This window comes from Chlorocebus sabaeus, chromosome 6 (genome assembly GCF_047675955.1).
Source record: "Chlorocebus sabaeus isolate Y175 chromosome 6, mChlSab1.0.hap1, whole genome shotgun sequence".
Lineage (NCBI taxonomy): Eukaryota > Metazoa > Chordata > Mammalia > Primates > Cercopithecidae > Chlorocebus > Chlorocebus sabaeus.
This window is the reverse complement of record NC_132909.1, coordinates 10127959-10148371: the sequence shown is the minus strand read 5'-3', so window position 1 is coordinate 10148371 and position 20413 is coordinate 10127959. Positions and strand designations below refer to the sequence as shown.

Below are 20413 nucleotides of genomic sequence, written 5' to 3'. Positions count from 1 at the left end.
AAGGTAAAACTATAAAAATTTAGAGAAAAAAATGGAATACCTTCATCATCATGTGATAATGCAAGATTTCTTTTTCTCCTGTTGGTAACCTCATCTTGGAGAAAGTTGTTTTTTTTTTTTTTTGAGATGGAGTCTCACTCTGGCACCCAGGCTGGAGTGCAGTGGCATGATCTTGGCTCACCGCAACCTTCACCTCCTGGGTTCAAGCGATTCTTCTGCCTCAGCCTCCTGAGTAGCTGGGATTACAGGCATGTGCCATCACACCTGGCTAATTTTTGTACTTTTAGTAGAGGTGGGTTTTCACCATGTTGGCCAGGCTGGTCTCAAACTCCTGGCCTCAAGTGATCCACCTGCCTCAGCCTCCCACAGTGCTAGGATTACAGGTGTGAGCCACTGTGCCTGGCCTGGAGAAAGATATTTTAGACAAGCCATTAAAAAAAAAAAAAAGCGTTATTCTTAGAAGGAAAAAGTGAGAAAATAGAGCAATTTTCAAAGCAGTAAGCCGGACACCTCAGACTGGTGCCACCTGTGGGCTTCGTCTCCAATTAGTAACAATTAGTAACAGAGGTCTTTTAGAAACACCAGCTTTTAGAAGCTTTTCTGTTCAATTTGAAAATACAGATATATTGAGATATTTTGTAAAAGTCATTTTATTTTATTATTTTATATTTTTTGACAAGGTCTCATTCTGTACTGCAGGCTGGAGTACAGTGGTATGATCTCAGCTCACTGCAACATCCACCTCCCAGGTTCAAGTGATTCTCCTGCTTTAGCCTCCCGAGTAGCTGGTACTACAGGTATCTGCCAGCATGCCTGGCTAATTTGTATTTTTTTTTTAGTGAAGATGGGGTTTCACCGTGTTGGTTAGACTGGTCTCAAACTCCTGACTTCAAGTGATCCACCTGCCTTGACCTCCCAAATTATTGGGATTACAAACATGAGCCACCTTGCCTGGCCTATTTTAATTTTTATTAATAACTTCATTGTGTTTTACAACATTATCAGTCTGCCGCTGATGGAAATGAAAAATTAAGACAAATCTGGTCCATAACAATAGGTAATTTGAAAAACAGTGAAACAGACAACATTGAAATCAAGAAATGCTACTAATGAAACAAAATGCAAATAGGAAAGGTGTTTTCAGAACTTTAATTGCCAAGAGAATATAAGAATACATTCAAATAAATGAAGGAAAAGGGGTAAACAAAGAGACACATTATGAGGATTTCTAAGGTTCAGTTAACATGTGAGAGTTTAACCTCTCAAACATCAGGGAAATGGATATTACAGCCACAACAAAACCACAAGTCATTGGATCAACTAACATTAAAAGGTCTCACAATCCTAAGTGTTGGGGAAGATGCTGACCATCAGAAGCACTGGGAAAAGCCCTTTACAAAGCTCTCAAGTGGCATCCACTAATGCCAAACATCCCAGTGAGCAGCGACTCCAATCCCAGCAGAGAAATGCTCAGGCTCAATTCAAAAGAGGGGCAGGCACATCCACAGGCCACCTGTGATGGCTGCACAGTGAAGACAGCAAATGTCCGCCTGCAGCCAGGTGGGTAAAGGGTGGTGCATTCACTGCAGAAAGTCACCAGCAGTGTGGACCAGCCACTCCAGGCCCACTGGGATCTGAAGAACTTTGCAGGCACAGGCACCCTATAAATCCAGTAATGACCTGGGGCCTGAGTCATTTTCATTCACAGAGCCACCTTCCTCTTGGTACAGAGACCCTGAGTCTTTTTGGCCCATAGAGTCATCCCCTTCTTGGCACTGAGAGGTCATGGTGGAGACTGAGGATCCCTCCAAGGGGTCTAGGGGTGGGAGCAGCTCTGTGAATTGAGGGAATAACTGGGTGTCTGGCAAGAAGTCAGAGGCATCGGGGCTCTCAGGCCATAAGGGGACTGGGGCTGGGGCTAGGAATGATCCTGGACCTGGGATTGGGGCTGGGACTGAGCCTGAGCCTGGGCCTAAAATCGGGGCTGGGCCTGGAAGTGAGCCTGAGCTTGGCATCTGGCCAGGACTTAAGATGGGACCTGGGCCTGCGAGTCTGCCTGGGCCTGGGATCTGGGCTAGGCCAGGAATTTGGCCTATGTTCGGACCTGGGCCTGAGATTGGGCCTGGGATCTGGGCTTGGTCTGGGACCTGAGCTGGGCCTGAAATTGGGCCTGGGATTGGGCCAAGGCGTGGGCCTGGGATCTGGACTGGGCCTGAAATTGGGCCTGGGAGTGGACCAGGCAGTGGGCCTGGAATCTGGGCTGGGCCTGAAATTGGGCCTGGGAGTGGACCAGCGAGTGGGCCTGGGATCTGGGCTGAGCCTGGGAGTGGACCAGGCAGTGGGCCTAGAATCTGGGCTGGGCCTGAAATTGGGCCTGGGAGTGGACCAGCGAGTGGGCCTGGGATCTGGGCTGGGCCTGGGATTGGGCCAAGGAGTGGGCCTGGGATCTGGACCGGGCCTGAAATGGGGCCTGAAATTGGGCCTGGGACCTGAGCTGGGCCTCGGATTGGGGCTGGGATCGGGCCAGGGCCTGGACCCAAGACATCTGGGATGCCCTTTTGGGCTCTGCACCCAGGGCCACCCCAGGCCTGGTCGAGGCTGCAGATCGTGGGTGCCGCCGCTGGAAGGGCCGGGAGGCCCGGCTGAGGGGCGGAGGCAGCGGCTGCAGGGACTAGGGGTGCAGCGCGGGCTCCTCGGCCTCTCCGCCCAGGGACGCGCTGCGGCTGCTGCTGGAGCCGTCGCTCCCGAGCTAGTTTGGCGCGGCGATTCTTGAACCACACCTGGGGGCAGAGGGGACAGGGAGGAGGTGTGAAGGAGGGGCTCGAGCGGTCCGGTGAGCTACGTGGCGGCGGGGCCGGCCTCAAGCCTCTCCCTCTGTTCACCCCCACCCCGCGCCCACCATAAGAGGGCCCCCCGCCAGGCCTGGAGAAGGGAGGGGAGAGGGAGGGGAAAAGAGGGGGAGGAGGGTGGGGTGGGAGGGGAGAAGGGTGGGGTGGGAGGGGAGGAGCGGGGCCTGCTGCCCGGGAGCCCGGGGGGCCAGGGAGGGTTCGAGGGGAGGGACTGCGGGTTCTCAGGGGGGCCTGAGGTCTGGGCACCGGGAGACCTCGTGGGGGACAGCTTGGGCCGATCCTGTGGGTGGGTTTGGGTTAGCAGAGAGTTGGAACAGGACTCAGGATGCAGCCCGGGTCTACACTGGCGAGACCCCTTGCTTGGCAGGGCAGGAGGTGGTCGGGCGGGCCAGGCCCCGGGGAGTGACAGAGGTGAAGAGGCTCCTTGGGGTGACTGGGGCGGGCGGGGTGGGGCTGGGAGTCAGACCTGCAGTTGGTGCTCCTTGAGGCCGAGTTCCTCCGCCAGTTTCTGTCGCTTGTGGTAGTTTGGGTACTGGTCGTTCTGAAAGTAACTTTCTAGCACTTCCTGCTGGCTTTGAGTGTAGACCGTGCGCTCCTGCCGCTGTCTCCTTGGAGGGTCTGGGGCCACGGGAGGGCCTGGGGGCGGGAGGGAAACAGGTCAGAGAAGCCCCCAGGGAGCCCCCGGCCCCGCCTAGGGACCCCGTCCCCTGAGCCAGGCAAGGAGCCCAGGCAGTGTGGGCTGGGGCGGTACGGCGGATGGCAGCCTGGTATCCGGACCAGACCTTGCACCTCTCTGGGCCTCAGGGTCCACATCTAGGAAATGGGCATGATAACAGCTTCTGTATTATTAGGGACCCCACAAAAGGGAAGGCAGGCAGCGTAGGCGCTGTTTTAATTTCTTTCCTTCTTTCTTTTTCTTGGAGAGGGGATCTCGCTCTGTCACCCAGGCTGGAGTGCAGTGATGTGATCACGGCTCAAGGCAGCCTCCACCTCCTGGCCTCAAGCAATCCCCCCGCCTCAGTCTCCCGAGTAGCTGGGACCACAGGTGTGCACCACCACCCCTGGGTAACTTCTGTATTTTTGGTAAAGATGGGTCTCACTGTGTTGGCCCAGCTGGTTTCAGAGTCCTGGGCTCAAGTGATCCTCTCAACTTGGCCTCCCAAAGAGCTGGGATCACAGGCGTGAGACGCTCTGCCCAGTTGCATGATTTTTCATTTCCCAAACGCCGCTAAGTTCTCCCCTCTCTGCAGGACGGGAAGCCTCCCGCACAGGCCCAGCCCTGCTCTGGCTGCCCAGATCTGCACTCTGCAGCCTCGGCCCCGAGATCAGCTCAGACCCCTCACACCCCTGCCCCCACTCACCTTGCGGATGACCAGGGTCTTGCATCCTGCGTCCTGCTCTGTTCCCAGACACAAGTGTGTACTGACAGGTGTTTGGCTCTTAAATCACTTCTGTGCTGTGCCCACCCTGGCCCACCCTGCCGGGACCCTCCCTTCCCCACCCTGCCCTGCAGTCCCACCCCCTGGAGGAGCTGAATGATGGATGAATCCTTCATCACTGATCAGGTACTCCTGCCAAGCTGTGCTGGGAGCTGGGGAACCTCAGTGGACAACACAGCCTTGGTTTCACCCTCGTGGGCCCAGGCGAGGTGGCATTCCACGCGGGGTTGGGGGAGTCAGCATTGTGACCTGTGGTTGGGGTCCCCATCTCAGGAGAGGCACCACCAGTCAGCCCCCAGCAGTCATCCTTGTTCCTTCCCAGGGCTGGGGCCCCGCATGACCAATACCAGCGAGTCTACCCACTCCTCCCGGCTCCCGGGCTGCCTGCCTTGTCCAGCCACCATCCCTCCCTCCTGGATGACCCCACAACCTCCTCTTTGGTCCCTTGAGGCCACTCTGGCCCCTACTATCCATTCTAAAAATTGCCCCCCAGCTGCCTATAGGTGTAAGCAGAGTTCAGTACACGTTGGTCCTGCTGATAATGGTTTGGTTTCTGTAGTGAATTTGCCCGTGGGGCGAAGTTCTGATGGGCATTCACATAGACCTCTGCCGGTTTCTCCTGGTCAGTAAATGACCTCAGTGCTGGTTTATTCCAGTTTATACACAGGGTTCATGTGCTGGGTTCACATGAGCCCAGCCTCTCCGAGCTGCGTAGACCTGTATCAGGAGGGGGCACAGGTCTGATGGACGTGCCCGTGGACCGCTGCTGGTCTGTCCTTGTGAGTGAATGAACCTGCTGCTGAAGATACAGGGGACCCATGACTTGGTCTACAGAAATCAGATCCCTCAGAGATGCATCTTCTCTGTCAGACACCTGGCTGTCCCCATTTCCCCATGGCAGGACCCACATGGATTCGGGGGTTAGAGAGATTAACAAGGCTCATGGTGCAGGGAACTAGAAATGACTCATGCAATCAATTTCAAAATTCAATGAAACGTAGACATTGTTACCACAGGCCTGGCTTATTGTTTTCACCTGCTACTTAGAGTTCTGTTGTAGAAAGCAGCATCCCCAGCAATGATTCCTCATCGCACATGTCTGGCTTCATCTACACGACATGCTGGGAACACAGTGGTGACCACGGAGATTTTGCACCGTGGCTATTTATTTGGCCGGTAAAGACATAAACAGATGAACAAGCTCACTGGTACTATTTTGTGAAAACAGACATTTAAATATAAGCAAGTTCATGGCAGCGTGATTCACAATCACCCAAGAGGAGAAAATGCTGAAACATGGATAAACAAAATGCCGCGTGGCCGGGCGTGGTGGCTCATGCCTGTAATCCCAGCATTTTGGGAGGCTGAGGTGGGCGAATCGCTTGAGGTCAGGAGTTTGAGGCCAACTTGGTCAACAAGGTAAAGACAGGTCTCTGCTAAAAATACAAAAATTTAGCCAAGTGTGGTGGCAGGAGCCTGGAATCCCACCTATTTGTTAGGCTGAGGTAGGAGAATCACTTGAACCCGGGAGGCAGAGGTTGCAGGGAGCTGAGATCGTGCCACTGAACTCCAGCCTGGGTGACAGAGGGAGACTCCACCTCAAAAAACAAAACAAAACAACGCCCCCCCCAGAAAAACCCACAAAAAATAGAAACCCAAAATGTCCTATATTCACACAATGGGATAGTACTCAACCACGAAAAGGAATAAAGCTCTGATACATGCTACAATGTGGATGAACCTTGCCAACATGAAGCCAAGTGAAAGAAGCCAGACTCAAAAGCACATATATGATTCTATTTATACAAAGTGTCCAGAATAGGCAAATCCATAGGGACAGAAAGCAGATTAGTGGTTGTTAGGGGTTGGGGAGAAGGGAAAATTGGGACCAACTGGCAATAGCTATGGGGATAGCTCCTGGGCATGGTGAAAAAATGTTCTAAAATTGACGGTAGTGATGGAGGCACAACTCTGCAAATAGACTAAAAACCATTTATTTATTTATTTATTTTTTGAGATGGGGTCTTGCTCTGTCACCCAGGCTGGAGTGCAGTAGTGGCGTGATCTTGGCTCGCTGCAACCTCACCTCTGGGTTCAAGTGATTCTCCTGCCTCAGCTTCCCGAGTAGCTGGGATTACAGGCGCACACCACCACGCCCAGTCAATTTTATGTATTTTTAGTAGAAACAGGGTTTTACCATGTTGGCCAGGCTAGTCTCGAATGCCTGACCTCACGTGATCTGCCCACCTCGGCCTCCCACAGTGCTGGGATTACAGTTGTGAGCCACCACGCCCGGCCAATTTTCTTATTTTATTTATTTCTTTATTGAGACTTGAGTCTCGATCTGTCACTTAGACTAAAGTGCAGTGGCGTGATCTTGGCTCACTGCAATCTCTGCCTCTTGGATTCAAGTGATTCTCCTGCCTTAGCCTTCCGAGTGGCTGGGACTGCAGGCGCCTGCCACCACACCCGGCTAATTTTTTTTTTATTTTTTATTTTTTTTTATTTTTAGTAGAGATGGAGTTTCACCATGTGAACTTCTGACCTCAGGTGATCCGTGCACCTTGACCTCCCAAAGTGCTGGGATTACAGGTGTGAGCCACCGTGCCTGCCCTCAATTATTTATTGTAAGACTTATCCTGAGAAAATTCTTGCTCCCCTGTGAATAAGCGCAGATATCAGTGTTCAGTGTAGCATTTCTTTGAAATATCAACTGAGTTAGTTGGATTAACTCACGCCCACAAATTAGAAGATGATTAATTTGTGGCAGCCTCAGACTATGGAGTGCTAATAAGTTGAAAAAAGGGATGAAGGTGTAACCAATTAGTAACAAATGATGATTTTTCATGTATTTTTTGTTTTGTTTGCCTGTTGGATATCTGCTTGCTGTTTACTGAAATAAATGTGTCTTGAATGCAGACACTTTGTTGGGCTTTTTTTTTTATTCCTCCCGAATTCCCGTGTCTATAATAGGAAAAGCTCAAAGTTACTGACTAATAATGAACTAAAGGATTGAGTTTGTGTTTTCCATGTCGAGTGCTGTCTCAGGCACATTGTTTATTTTGAAGAATGTATACATTTAATAAGCACATACAAAAATATATACACATTATACATATATATATTTTTTCTTTTCTTTCCTTTTTTTTTTTTTTGGAGACAGGATCTCGCTCTGTCACCCAGGCTGGATTGCACTGGCACGATCTCGGCTCACTGCAACCTCTGCCTCCTTGGCTCAAGCCCTTCTCCCACCTCAACCTCCCAAGTAGCTGGGAGGACAGGCGCATGCGCCACCACGCCTGGCTAATTTTTGTATTTTTTGTAGAGACGGGGTTTTGCCATGTTGCCCAGGCTGATCTCTAACTCCTGACCTCAAGTGATCCATCCACGTTGGCCTCCCAAAGTGCTGAGATTAGAGGCGTGAGCCACCTTGTCTGGCCCATAATATATTTGAATGAACAATAAATAACAATGATAAAAACTCCTGCAAAAGTAATTACCCAGAGATGATAGGGAATGTCTATTTTCTCTATTTCCTGCTGCTTATAATTATGATTTTTTAATGGACAACCTGGAAAACAAGAAGCATTTCTGGCCTTGAATGCCACCCGAGGGCGCGTCGGCACCCTGCCCACGGAAGTCCCCATGCCTTCTCTCGTCCTGATGTGTCTTCAGGGTTGATGGAATTTCTGGAGATTCCTCCTGGGCCTTCCCAGGTAATGACCAAATTCCTAGAGTCACGTGGATGGAGGGAGGTCTTCCGGAGCCTGGGGCAAAAGCAACGCAGGTGGGAATGAAGCAGGTGGAAAAGCATGCAGAAGGGATTATGAAATCCATTCTTGGCCAGGCGCAATGACTCACACCTGTAATCCCAGCACTTTGGGAGACTGAGGCTGGAGGATCATCTGAGGTCAGGAGTTCAAGACCAGTCTGACCAACATAGTGAAACCCCGTCTCTACTAGAAATACAAAAATGAACTGCACATGGTGGAGGGCGCCTGTAATCCCAGCTACTCGGGAGGCTGAGGCAGGAGGATCGCTTGAACCCGGGAAGCAGAGGTTGCAGTGAGCTGAGATTGTGCTACTGCACTCCAGCCTGGGTGACAGAATAAGACTCCATCTCAAATCAATCAATCAATCAATCAATCAATCAATCAATCCATTCGTATTTGATTCCTTCAGAACAGAAACAATGGCTCTCTCCTTATCCATCAATTTTTTTTTTTTTTTTTTGAGACAGAGTCTCACTCTGTCACCCAGGCTGGAGTGCAGTGGCGGGATCTTGGATCACTGCAACCTCCACCTCTTGGGTTCAAGCCCTTCTCTTGCCTCAGCCTCCCGAGTAGCTGGGATTACAGGTGCCTGCCACCACCCCTGGCTAATTTTTCTATTTTTAGTAGAGTCAGTATTTCATCATATTGGCCAGATTGGTCTCGAATTCCTGACCTTGTGGTCTGCCCGCCTCTGCTTCCCAAAGTGCTGGGATTACAGGCACACCTGGCCTCCCATCAATTCTTCAGTCTCCTCTTTTACCCTATGCCTGTGGGTTCTGATGGGGTGGACCTCTTGGTGGGGTTGACTCATCTCTGCTCCTGCCCCCAAGAGGCCCACAGACACCTCCCCATCCTCTGCAATGTGAGGGTATCTCTTGGTGCAGGGGCAGGGGGTTCAGGAGGGGCATACAGGCAACAATGAATCATTTGGGCTTTGAAGACAATATTGGGCAGATCAGAGTGAGGGTGATGAAGGCGTGAGGTTGGCTTTTGCTTTCTAGAATCCTGTTGTTCAATGTCTTTCTGCCATTGGGGTTCCTCTCGGTGTCTGGACATTCATTCTTGAAACACTGTCCTTTATCTTTTTAAAAAAATTTTATTTTATTTATTTATTTATTTATTGAGACGGGGTCTTGCTCTGTCATCCAGGCTGGAATGCAGTGGCACAATCTCGGCTCACTGCAAGCTCTGCCTCCTGGGTTCACGCCATTCTCCTGCCTCAGCCTCCCGAGTAGCTGGGACTACAGGCGCCCGCCACCACGCCTGGCTAATTTCTTGTATTTTTAGTAGAGACGGAATTTCACCGTGTTAGCCAGGATGGTCTCGATCTCCTGACCTTGTGATCCACCTGCCTCGGCCTCCCAAAGTGCTGGGATTACAGGTGTGAGCCACCACGCCTGGCCTGCTTTCTAGAATCTTGTTGTTCAATGTCTTTCTGCCATTGGGGTTCCTCTCAGTGTCTGGACATTCGTTCTTGAAACACTGTCCTTTCTCTCTTTTTTATTAAATTTTATTTTTTGAGACAGGATCTCTCTCTGTCACTCAGACTGGACTGCAGTGGATTGATCTTGGGTCACTGCAACTTCTGCCTCCCGGGTTCAAGGGATTCTCGTGCGTCAGCCTCCAGAGTAGCTGGGATTACAGGTGCCTGCCACCACGCCTGGCTAATTTTTGTATTTTTAGTAGAGACGAGGTTTCACTATGTTGGCCAGGTTGGTCTCAAACTCCTGACCTCAGGTGATCCACCCTCAGCCTCCCAATGTGCTAAAATTACAGGTGTGAGCCACCACACCTGGCCAGCCCTGAGTTTAATTGGAATGAATCAATAATATATTAATATATATTCAATAAGGTGTCTTTAAACCGAAACACGCATGAACCAGGGTGAGGTATTGATCGATTGATGACAATAGTGTGAGCAGATCCTTGCGGGACCCCAAATCTATATTTCCCCTGGGAGCAGTGGTTCCTTATTGGCTAAGACCATGTTCACGGCAACTTCATAGAACATAACCAGTAAGAATATTCTGAGAACTGCCTGTATTTATTTATTTTTAATTTATTTTATATATATATATATTTTGAGACGGAGTTTCGCTCTTGTTGCCCAGGCTGGAGTGCAATGGCGCAATCTCAGCTCCCTGCAATCTCTGCCTCCTGGGTTCAAGTAATTCTCCTGCCTCAGCCTCCCAAGTAGCTGGGATTACAGGCACCTGCCACCACGCCTGGCTAATTTTGTTTTTTTAGTAGAGATGGGGTTTCTCCATGTTGGTCAGGCTGGTCTTGAACTCCCGACCTCAGGTGATCCGCCCACCTCGGCCTCCCAATGTTCTGGGATTATAGGCGTGAGCCACCCGCGCCCGGCCTGAGAACTGCCTGTATTTATTAAGTGATCTGTACATTCAAGGGACTGACCTAGGCACCTCCAGATAGTTAACAGGTGTAGCCCTTGTTCTCATGGAACTCATCCTCCAAGTGGGGGAAGGCAGGTGCTTTACTCAAAGAATCACAGAATAGGCTGCGCGCTATGGCTAATGCCTGTAATCCCAGCACCTTGGGAGGCTGAGGTGGGTGGATTGCTTGAGGCCAGGAGTTCGAGACCAGTCTGGGCAAAATAGCGAGACCTTGTCTCTCTAAAAAATACAAAAAATGGCCAGGCATGGTGGCTCACGCCTGTAATCCCAGCACTTGGGAGGCCAAGTCAGGAGGATCAATTGAGGTGACCAGCCTGGCCAGTAGGGTGAAACTCTGTCTTTACTAAAAATACAAAAAATTAGTCGGGCATGGTAGTGTGCGCCTGTAGTCCCAGCTACTTGGGAGGCCAAGGCAGGAGAATCGCTTGAACCCAGGAGGGGAGGTTGCAGTGAGCCAAGATCACACTGAGGCAGAAATTAAAAGAGAGAAACAGAATAAAGCAAAGGTTAAGTGAGAAACACTGCACTTCGGCCTGGGCCACAGAGTGATATTCCATCTCAAAAAATCCCCCCCAAACCAAAAACTAAACAAAAAAGCCTGGGCATGGTGGCTCACACCTGTAATCCTAGCGCTTTGGGGGGCCGAGGTGGGTGGATCACTTGAGGTCAGGAGTTCAAGACCAGCCTGGCCAACATGGTGAAACCCCATCTGTACTAAAAATACAAAAATTAGCCAGGTGTGGTGGCATGTGCCTGTAATCCTAGTTACTCAGGAGGTTGAAGCAGGAGAATGGCTTGAACCCAGGAGGTGGAAGTTGCAGTGAGCCGAGCTCACACCACTGCACTCCAGCCTGGGCGACCGAGTGAGACTCTGTTTCAAAACAAATAAAAACAAAAGCATAAAACAAACAAAAAAACCCTCCCAAAATTAGCCAGGTGGAGTGGTGTGCTCCTGTAGTCCCAGCTACTTGGGAGGCTGAGGTGGGAGGATCGCTGGAGTCTGGGAGGTTGAGGCTGCATTAAGCTGTGCTCTCCACCTGCACTCCAGCCTGGGCAACAGGGTGAGACCCTGTCTCCAAAAACAAACAAACAATCCCCCCAAAACCCCACAAGCCCCCCCAAACACAAAAAACCCCAAAAAACCACATGCCAAGAATTAATAAATAACTCTGGATGAAAGAATCGGGTCCTTGTGGACAGGGAAGATACTCCAGAATTGCAGGTGGAGGCACTAGCCGCTCCGGTGACCGTGGTGGTGAGAGCCAAATTGGGAAGACACTTTCCAGGCACAGGGAGCAAGACCTCTCAGCCTCCAGGTGCCCTCTCCGCCCCTTGGCATCCCCCCACCCTGCCCGTCTGTCTCCCCCTTTCTCTGTTCCTCAGTTTCCCCTCCTCGTTGCCCCTTGTGGGATCCCAGTGTGTGAGTTGCTGTATGTCTACCGCCTTCGAGGGTCTGAGAAGCAGGAGTTTTCATTATATTCTGGAAGTCCGCCCCCCTCCACCCCCAAATCGGATCTAATTCTCTCTGCTCTGCTGAGGCTGGCCGGGCCTAAGAGGATTGGAACATTTGCTAAATGGGACCAGGACAGGGTCAGAGACGCGGCGGTGGGGAGACCCAGGGGCCAGGACAGCCACCAGGGGGCGGCAGAGGACGAGGGAGACCAGAAGAGGGGATAGAGAAGGGCAGGGTGGGGGTGGGGGTGGGGGTGGGATGGGGGTTGTGGGGCCATTTGGGGGGAGGCAGGCAGTGGACACAGGCATATTCCCTGGCTGTTTAGGGAACCACATTTAAGGGGCTAGAAGGGGGCCAACATTACTGAATTTTTTAAATTTTGAGACGGAGTCCTGCCCTGTCGCCCAGGCTGGAGTGCAGTGGTGTGATCTTGGCTCACTGAAACCTCTGACTCCTGGGTTCAAAGGATTCTCCTGTCTCAGCCTCCCAATAGCTAGGAATATATACATTCCCAGCTAATTTTTGTATTTTAGTAGAGACGGGGTTTCACCATGTTGGCCAGGCTGGTCTTGAACTCCTGACCTCGTGATCCGCCCACCTTGGCCTCCCAAAGTGCTAGGATTACAGGCGTGAGCCACCGCGCCCAGCTCAAAATACATTTTAAATAAAATTTAAAGTCTTCAAAAGTATTTTTTTAATTCCACACTTTTAATTTCTACTTCATGCCAGGCCCAGTGGCGCATGTCTGTAATCCCAGCACTTTGGGAGGCCCAGGCAGGAGGATCACTTGAGATCAGGAGGTTGAGACCTCCTGATCTCAAGTCTGGCAACATAGTGAGACCCTTGTCTCTACAAAAAAAGAAAAAGAAAAACAGAAAAAAGGCAGGTGTGGTGGTGTGCACCTGTAGTTCCAGCTACTCAGGAGGCTGAGATGAGAGGATCATTTGAGCCTAGGAGGTTGAGGCTTCAGTGAGCCGAGATTACGTCACTGCACTCCAGCCTGGGCAACAGAGCAAGACCCTGTCTCAAAAAAAAAAAAAAAGTAAACAGAAATAATTTCCGATACAGTAAGTAGCAATAGATATAGAGTCAATATCAACAAAAGCTCTTTGAGCTATTAGTTACTTTAAATTTCAAGAGCTGGAGAGGACCCTGTGGTGTTTCTTTGGGACTTGGGGCAAGTCTTATTTAGACTCTGGGTCACGTGTAGCGGGGTAGTTGAGGGCACAGTTTTGAGAGGCGAACATGGCTGGTTCCAAATATTGTTTGTTTATGTGTATATATATATATATAGAGAGAGAGAGAGAGAGAGAGACAGGGTCTTGCTCTGTTGCCCAGGCTGGCATGCAGTGGTGTGATCAGTCTCGGCTCACTGCAATCTCTGCTTCCTGGGTTCCAGCGATTCTCACGCCTCAGCCTCCTGAGTAGCTGGGATTATAGGTGCGCACCACCATGCAGCTAATTTTTTGTATTTTCAGTGGAGACGGGGTTTTGCCATGTGGGCCAGGCTGGTCTCGAACTCCTGAGCTCAAACGATCCTGCCACCTTGGCTTCCCAAAGTGCCGGGATGACAGGTGTGAACCATTGCGCCTGACCTTCTTTTCAATTTTTTAAAATTATTTTTTTGGCCTCCTCCCCCTTCTAATATATTTTATTTTGTAGAGATAGGGTCTCCCTATGTTGCCTAGGCCAGCCTCAGTCTCTAATCCATAGCCTCAAATGATCCTCCCGCCTTGGCCTCCCAAACCACGGTTTTTTTGTTTTTTTTTTTTTTTTGAGAGAGAGTCTCGCTCTGTAGTCCAGGCTGGAGTGCAGTGGCGCAATCTCAGCTCACTGCTACCTCTGCCTCTCGGGTTCACGCCATTCTCCTGCCTCAGCCTCCCCAGTAGCTGGGACTATAGGCGCCCGCCACCTCGCCCGGCTAATTTTTTTGTATTTTTTAGTAGAGACCGGGTTTCACCATGTTAGCCAGGATGGTCTCGATCTCCTGACCTCGTGATCCGCCCGCCTGGGCCTCCCAAAGTGCTGGGATTACAGGCGTGAGTCACAGCGCCCAGCCGAGACTCTGTCTAAAAAAAAAAAAAAGAGAGAGAGAATATGGCCAGCCCTCCAGAAGCCAGGAGCCCTTCTCATCCCTCGACTCACTCCCTTCCTCCAATGGCAATCATTATCCTGACTTCCAATAGCATGGTGCCCAAGTGCCAGTTTTTATAATTTGTGTAAATGGAATCATACTGTATTCTTCTCTCTCTCTCTCCCTCTCCTGCATACTCTCTGTTATGTCTGGCTTCTGTTTTTCGGTGTTATAGTTGTGAGATTCACCCACGTATTGTGTATCTTATCATTTGTTTCTTTTTGTTTATTTATTTATTTTTAATTTTTTATTATACTTTAAGTTCTGGGATACATGTCCAGAACATGCAGGTTTGTTACATAGATATACACGTGCCATGGTGGTTTGCTGCACCCATCAACCCATCATCTACATTAGATATTTCTCCCAGTGCTATCCCTCCCCTAGCCCCCCACCCCTCAACAGGCCCCGGTGTGTGATGTTCCCCTCCTTGTGTCCATGTGTTCTCATTGTTCAGCTCCCACTCATGAGTGAGAACATGCGGTGTTTGGTTTTCTGTTCCTGTGTTAGTTTGCTGAGAATGATGGTTTCCAGCTTCATCCATGTCCTTGCAAAGGACATGAGCTCACCCTTTTTAATGGCTGCATAGTATTCCACGATGTATATGTGCCACATTTTCTTTATCCAGTCTATCATTGATGGATATTTGATAGTCTTGCTCCACCACTCAGGCTGGAGTGCAGTGGTGCGATCTTGGCTCACTGCAACCTCCACCTCCTAGGCTCAAGTGATTCTCCTGTTTCAGCCTCCCGAGTAGCTGGGATTACAGGTACGTGCCACTGAGTCCAGCTAATTTTTGTATTTTTAGTAGAGGTGGACTTTCACCATGTTGGCTGGGCTGGTCTCAAACTCCTGACCTCAAGTGATCCACCCGCCTCAAGCTCCCAAAGTGCTGGGATTACAGGCATTAGCCACTGTGCTCAGCCTATTTTTGTTATTTTAATGGATTGATAAATATATTATTTCATTTCTTTCTGTTTTAATTTTTTGTTCTTTTGAGACAGGGTCTTGCTCTGTTGCCCAGACTAGAGTGCAGTGGTGCGATCTCGGCTCACTGCAACCCACACCTCCTGAGTTCAAGTGATTCTCATGCCTCCACCACCTGAGTAGCTGGGACAACAGGCACGCAACACCATGCCTGGCTAATTTTTGCATTTTTAGTAGAGACAGGTTTCGCCAAGTTGGCCAGGCTGGTGTTGAACTTCTGACCTCAAGTGATTCGACTGCCTTGGCCTCCCTAAGTGCTGGGATTACAGGCATGAGCCTCTGCGCCTGGCTAGTTTTAATGTTTCTTAAGGTAAATGGCAATGGATATAACTGATACAAACAAAAGCTCTTTGGGTATTCAATGATTTTTTTTTTTTTCTTTTTTTGAGACAAGGTCTCGCCCTGTCACCCAGGTTGGAGTGCAGCGGTGCAATCATGGCTCACTGCAGCCTAAGTCCCTCCAGGCCCAAATGATCCTCCCACCTCAGCCTCTTGAGTAGCTGGGACTACAGGCATGTGCCATCAACCCCAGGTAATTTTTTATATTTCTTTTTGTAGAGATGGAGTCCTACTATGTTGCCCAGTCTGGTCGTGAACTCCTGGGCTCAAGCGATTCACCTGCCTTGGCCTCCCAGAGTGCTGGGATTACAGCTGTGAGCCACCATGCCCAACTTTTCAATGACTTTTAAGAACATAAAGGGATCCTGAGACCAAGGAGTTTCAGACTCATCTCTGGGCAGGCTTGTTCTAAGTGAATGCAGCAGAAAAAACGTATCCAGTCTATTATCGACAGTCATTTGGGAAGCTTTCAGTGTGGGGCTCTTGTGAAGGTTGATGCTAGGGACATTCTTGTTCTCATCTTTTTGGTGAAACAAGACGGAGTTTCTGTTGGGTATGTACCAAGGAATGAAGGCACTGAGTCATATACTCAACTTTAAAAAATACTGCTAAACCATTTTTCAAAGGGAGCTATAGTACTTTGCCCCAGCAGGGTGTGCAAATCCTGAATGCTCCATGTCCTTGTCAACACATAGCATTATCAGTCTTTCATTTTAGCTGTCCTGGTGGGACGTGGAGTTACCACTATGAGCTTTTCATTTGCCTTTCCCTGTTGATCAATGAATGTGAGCCCTGTGTCATACACTGGTGGATTATTTGCTATTCTCACATTTGAAATGCCTGTATAAGTCTTCTGCAACCTGGTTGAATATCCAGGCACTGATGTTTTATGATCTCAAAGAGTGGAACAAGGGACATCAGTGTCCCTGCCCTGGGGATCAACCTGGGAGGCCCAAGGCTGGTTCTCAGAGCTGTGGGGTTTGGCACCTACTGGGTCCCAGGTTCCCACCTGAACAGTTGTTCTCACAGGTGAGACCTGAAAGCTCACAGCCACCTGGTGGGGCAGACACGCAGATAACTCCATTCTACAGGAGGGGAGACTGAGCCTGGGAGGGAGGGAGGTGCCCACAGGTCAGGTGGCTGAAGACCTTAAGGACTTCCAGGGGGTCCCTGCTTCCCACACACTGCATGCACCACGGACCTTGGGAACAAGATCTCAGGGAACAATAATCCCATGGAAACTTCCTCCGAGGCGGCTCCTGGTATCATCCCCACTTTACAGAGGAGGAAACTGAGGCTGAGGGAAGTGGAGTCTCCAGTTCTGTCTCACACATGAGCGGCAGAGCCAGGGCTGGGCCAGCACCTGCCCCGGAGCCTGTGCCTTCCTGACCACCAGGCGACATGGCTTCTTAGGACACTCACCACAGCCCCATGGAGCTCAGAGGTCCCTTTCTCAGAGGAGGAAACTGAGGCTGAGAGAAGTTTCGTCAATTCCCGAGGTCACACAGGTGATGAGTGGAAGAACCAGGGGTAGAATTTAAATCTCTTTGGCCCCAGAGACACGCTCTTCATCTTCAAGTCTACCTGGGGTTCCTAGAAGTTGGATGAGGTCAGCTTCCCCCTCTGCTCCCACTCCCACCCCAGGCCACCCAATGCTAGGCCTGGGACATGGGGTTCCCAGGGCTCATTGTGACAGCTAGTCACTGTATCCACTTTGCAGAAGAGGAAACTGAGGCCCAGGAGCCCACATGAAGAGCCCAAGGCCATGCAGTGAGAAAAGAACAGAGTTTAAACCCAAACTCATGTGGCTTCATGCCAGCTCTTGGCAAGACCCTCCTGGCTCAGCCATGTTCAGGGCCCTCCCTTGTCAGCCCCACCAGCCTCTCTCTGCAGCCTTTGTAGGCTCCTCTGTCCGGTGAAGACAAGGAGCTGGGTGGATGCATCCACTACCAGGCATGGGACTTGGTAGAAGCCGGGATTCATGGCACAGTTAGAGCCTGAATGAATTAACTCAGGAACAATATGATTACTGAAGCATCCAGAGATTGAAACACCAGTGGGTAGCCCCACAGTCTGACCTCACAGACCCTTTGTCCTTTTGCGGAAACATCACACCATTTCTCTGTGCCAGTTTCTCTACCTGGTTCTGCCCATCCGTCCATCCATCCATCCATCCATCCATCCATCCATCCATCCATCATCCATCCATTCATCCATCATCCATCCATCATCCATCCATCCATCATCCATCCATCCATCCATCATCCATCATCCATCCATCATCCATCCATCCATCCATCCATCCATCATCCATCCATCATCCATCCATCCATCCATCCATCCATCCATCATCCATCCATTCATCCATCATCCATCCATCATCCATCCATCCATCCATCCATCCATCCATCCATCCATCCATTTCTTTCACATTTATTGAACACACACTTACTACAGTGTGTCTGGGACAGTCCCAGGTACTGGGAATACAGCTGAGAACAAGACAGACAGGGCACCATCCTCCTAACAAGGGCAGACAAGAAACAAGGTGTCAATAAGAGTTTTGCAGAAAACAGGATGAACGTGTTAGGGAGCTAAGGGGGTGCAGGCATGAGGAGTTCCCCATCCTGCAGTACAGCCTGGAGTGAAACTCATTAACAACCTCATCCAAGGATCCTCCAGTATTCCACACATCTTCAGACTGTCCCCAGAATTTAATCCCATTTTATTTTATTTTATTTTACTTTAAGTTCTAGGGTACATGTGCACAACGTGCAGGTTTGTTACATAGATATACATGTGCCATGTTGGTTTGCTGCACCGATTAACTTGTCATTTACATTAGGGATTTCTCCTAATGCTATTCCTCCCCCTACCCCCGACCCCATGACAGGCCCCTGTGTGTGATGTTCCCCACCCTGTGTCCAGGTGTTCTCATTGTTCAATTCCCACCTATGAGTGAGAACATGTGGTGTTTGGTTTTCTGTCCTTGTGATAGTTTGCTCAGAATGATGGTTTCCAGCTTCATCCATGTCCCTGAAAAGGACATGAACTCATCCTTCTTTATGGCTGCATAGTATTCCATGGTGTATATGTGCCACATTTTCTTAATCTTTAGCCCCACTTTTTCCAGCTGCAATCATGTGCATTACAATAAGTCTCAAAATCAGGTAGCATAAGTTCTCCAACTCGTTTTATTTTTCCAAGGCTTCTTTGATTATTCTAAATCACTTATATTTCCATAGCAACTTCAGAATCAGTTTCACAATCAATTTCTACAGAAAAATCCTGAGGAGATTCTGATTGGGACTGCAGTAAATCTAAAGATTAGTTTGAGAAGAATTGACCTCTTAATAATATTGAGTCTTCTAATCCATGAACATGGTATATAGTTCACTATTGACTTGAGTCTCCTTTAATTTCTTCCGCAGTGCTTTATATTGTTTCAGTAGGACAATGATCTGAAAGAAGAGAAGGCAGGACTTATGGATGGATTGGATGTGAGTGGTGGGGAGAAAGGGGTTGGGGGCCAGGTTGAGTGCCCAGATTTCTGCCTGAGCCACTGGGTGGAGATGAGAAGGAAAGCAACTTGCCTCAGAAGACCTAGCTCAGAGAGGAAGTACTTGGATTTGATTTCAGCTTAATTGATCCCAGGGCCATGTGCAGGACCAGCTGAAAGCTGAAAGCTGGTACCCTCGCCCCTGGAAGGACTCTGGATCCAAGAGCCAACCAGTACCCAGATTCCCAGGGGCAGGTGATTTCAGAGTTGCTGACACCTTCTCTATCCTGCTAGAAGTTCTTTTCTCTTCCCTCTCCCTGCACAGCTGACCTTCCTTCCCTGCTCCAGGGCCAGAGGGTCTGTTCCAGGACTGGATTCTCCCATCGGGAGCCTCTGGACTGGTCGCCGAGGGTCAGACGGCCCCTCCCTCTCTTGCTGTCACCCCTGGCTCTTCAAGCTAATGAGACCTGTCCTGATTCCTCAGCCAGGCCTGTAGCCTTAATCTCTCCTAGCAGGGGGTTTGGGGGAGGGAGGAGGAGAAAGAAAGGGCCCCTTATGGCTGAGACACACGACCCAGCCACAAGGAGGGATTACTGGGCGTGTGTGTGTGTGCGCGCGTGCGCGTGTGTGCTTGTGTGTGCTTGCGTGCGTGTTCGGGTGCATGGGGAAGTGAAGCAGACCCGTGTGGGGCCCAGGAGCTCAGGGAGATATTAATATCTAGAGAGACAGACGAGAGGAGAGAGACACAAAGAGGGCCAGAGACCAGGAAAATCGGAAATACAGAGCGACAGAGGTACCAAGATAATGAGAAGGACAGAAATGAAAGGAAATCCTCCCAGCTACTCGGGAGGCTGAGGCAGGAGAATTGCTTGAACCCGGGAGGCGGAGGTTGCAGTGAAGTGAGATGGCGCCAATGCGCTCCAGCTTGGGTGACAGAGCGAGACTCTGTCTCAAAACAAAAACAAAACAAAACAAAAATGAAGGGCAATCCAGAGAGAGGGGAAACAAGAATCAGAGAGAGAGAGAGAAAGAGAGAGAGAGAGAGAGACGGGGAAAAAGAGAAGGAGGAACAGAGATTGGAGCTGTAGAGAGGCGTGGTGGATAAGTGAGGACAGAGAGATGGAGATGAGGCTGGAGTTACAGGGACAGGTGGACAGGCAGAAAGACAGCAAAGAGAGGGACAGACAGGAACAGAAAGACACAGAGGCTGAGGGAGAGGGGAGAGAGAGTGAGACAGACAGGGAGAGACAGAGAAAGAGAGGGAAAGAATAAGAGAGACCAAGGTGGTAATGCAGGTTTATCAACAAAGACAGGGACGGAGAGGAGCAGATGGAGAATGAAAGAGGGGTATTCAGGCAAGCAGGCAGAAATGCCACAGCCTGAGGCCCAAAGGAAAAGAAACTGAGGTCCAGAGAAACCAGACAAAGACCAATGGTGTGTAGAGAGATGGCAAGTGCTGGGCGCGGTGGCTCACGCCTGCAATCCCAGCACTTTGGGAGGCCGAGGTGGGAGAATCCCTTGAGGCC

General features: G+C 50.1%; 1 protein-coding gene across 3 annotated transcripts; it reads right to left on the bottom strand.

The window, feature by feature from the left end:
• Positions 1-1508: 1508 nt before the first annotated feature.
• Positions 1509-18420, bottom strand: TPRX1 (tetrapeptide repeat homeobox 1). 3 transcript variants are annotated; one of them, XM_073017248.1, is made up of 5 exons: positions 4211-4235; positions 3316-3485; positions 2490-2780; positions 2105-2255; positions 1509-1948 (listed from the first exon to the last, which is right to left on the bottom strand). In XM_073017248.1, exons 1-5 carry the CDS (start codon positions 4233-4235, stop codon positions 1662-1664), a joined length of 924 nt encoding a protein of 307 aa, XP_072873349.1. In that variant the 3' UTR covers positions 1509-1661. The 3 variants fall into 3 exon arrangements, with proteins under 3 accessions (XP_072873349.1, XP_072873347.1, XP_072873348.1); XM_073017246.1 differs by lacking the exon at positions 4211-4235 and adding exons at positions 17841-17911; positions 18341-18420 and having other exon boundaries at positions 1509-2780; XM_073017247.1 differs by having other exon boundaries at positions 1509-2780.
• Positions 18421-20413: the final 1993 nt, after the last annotated feature.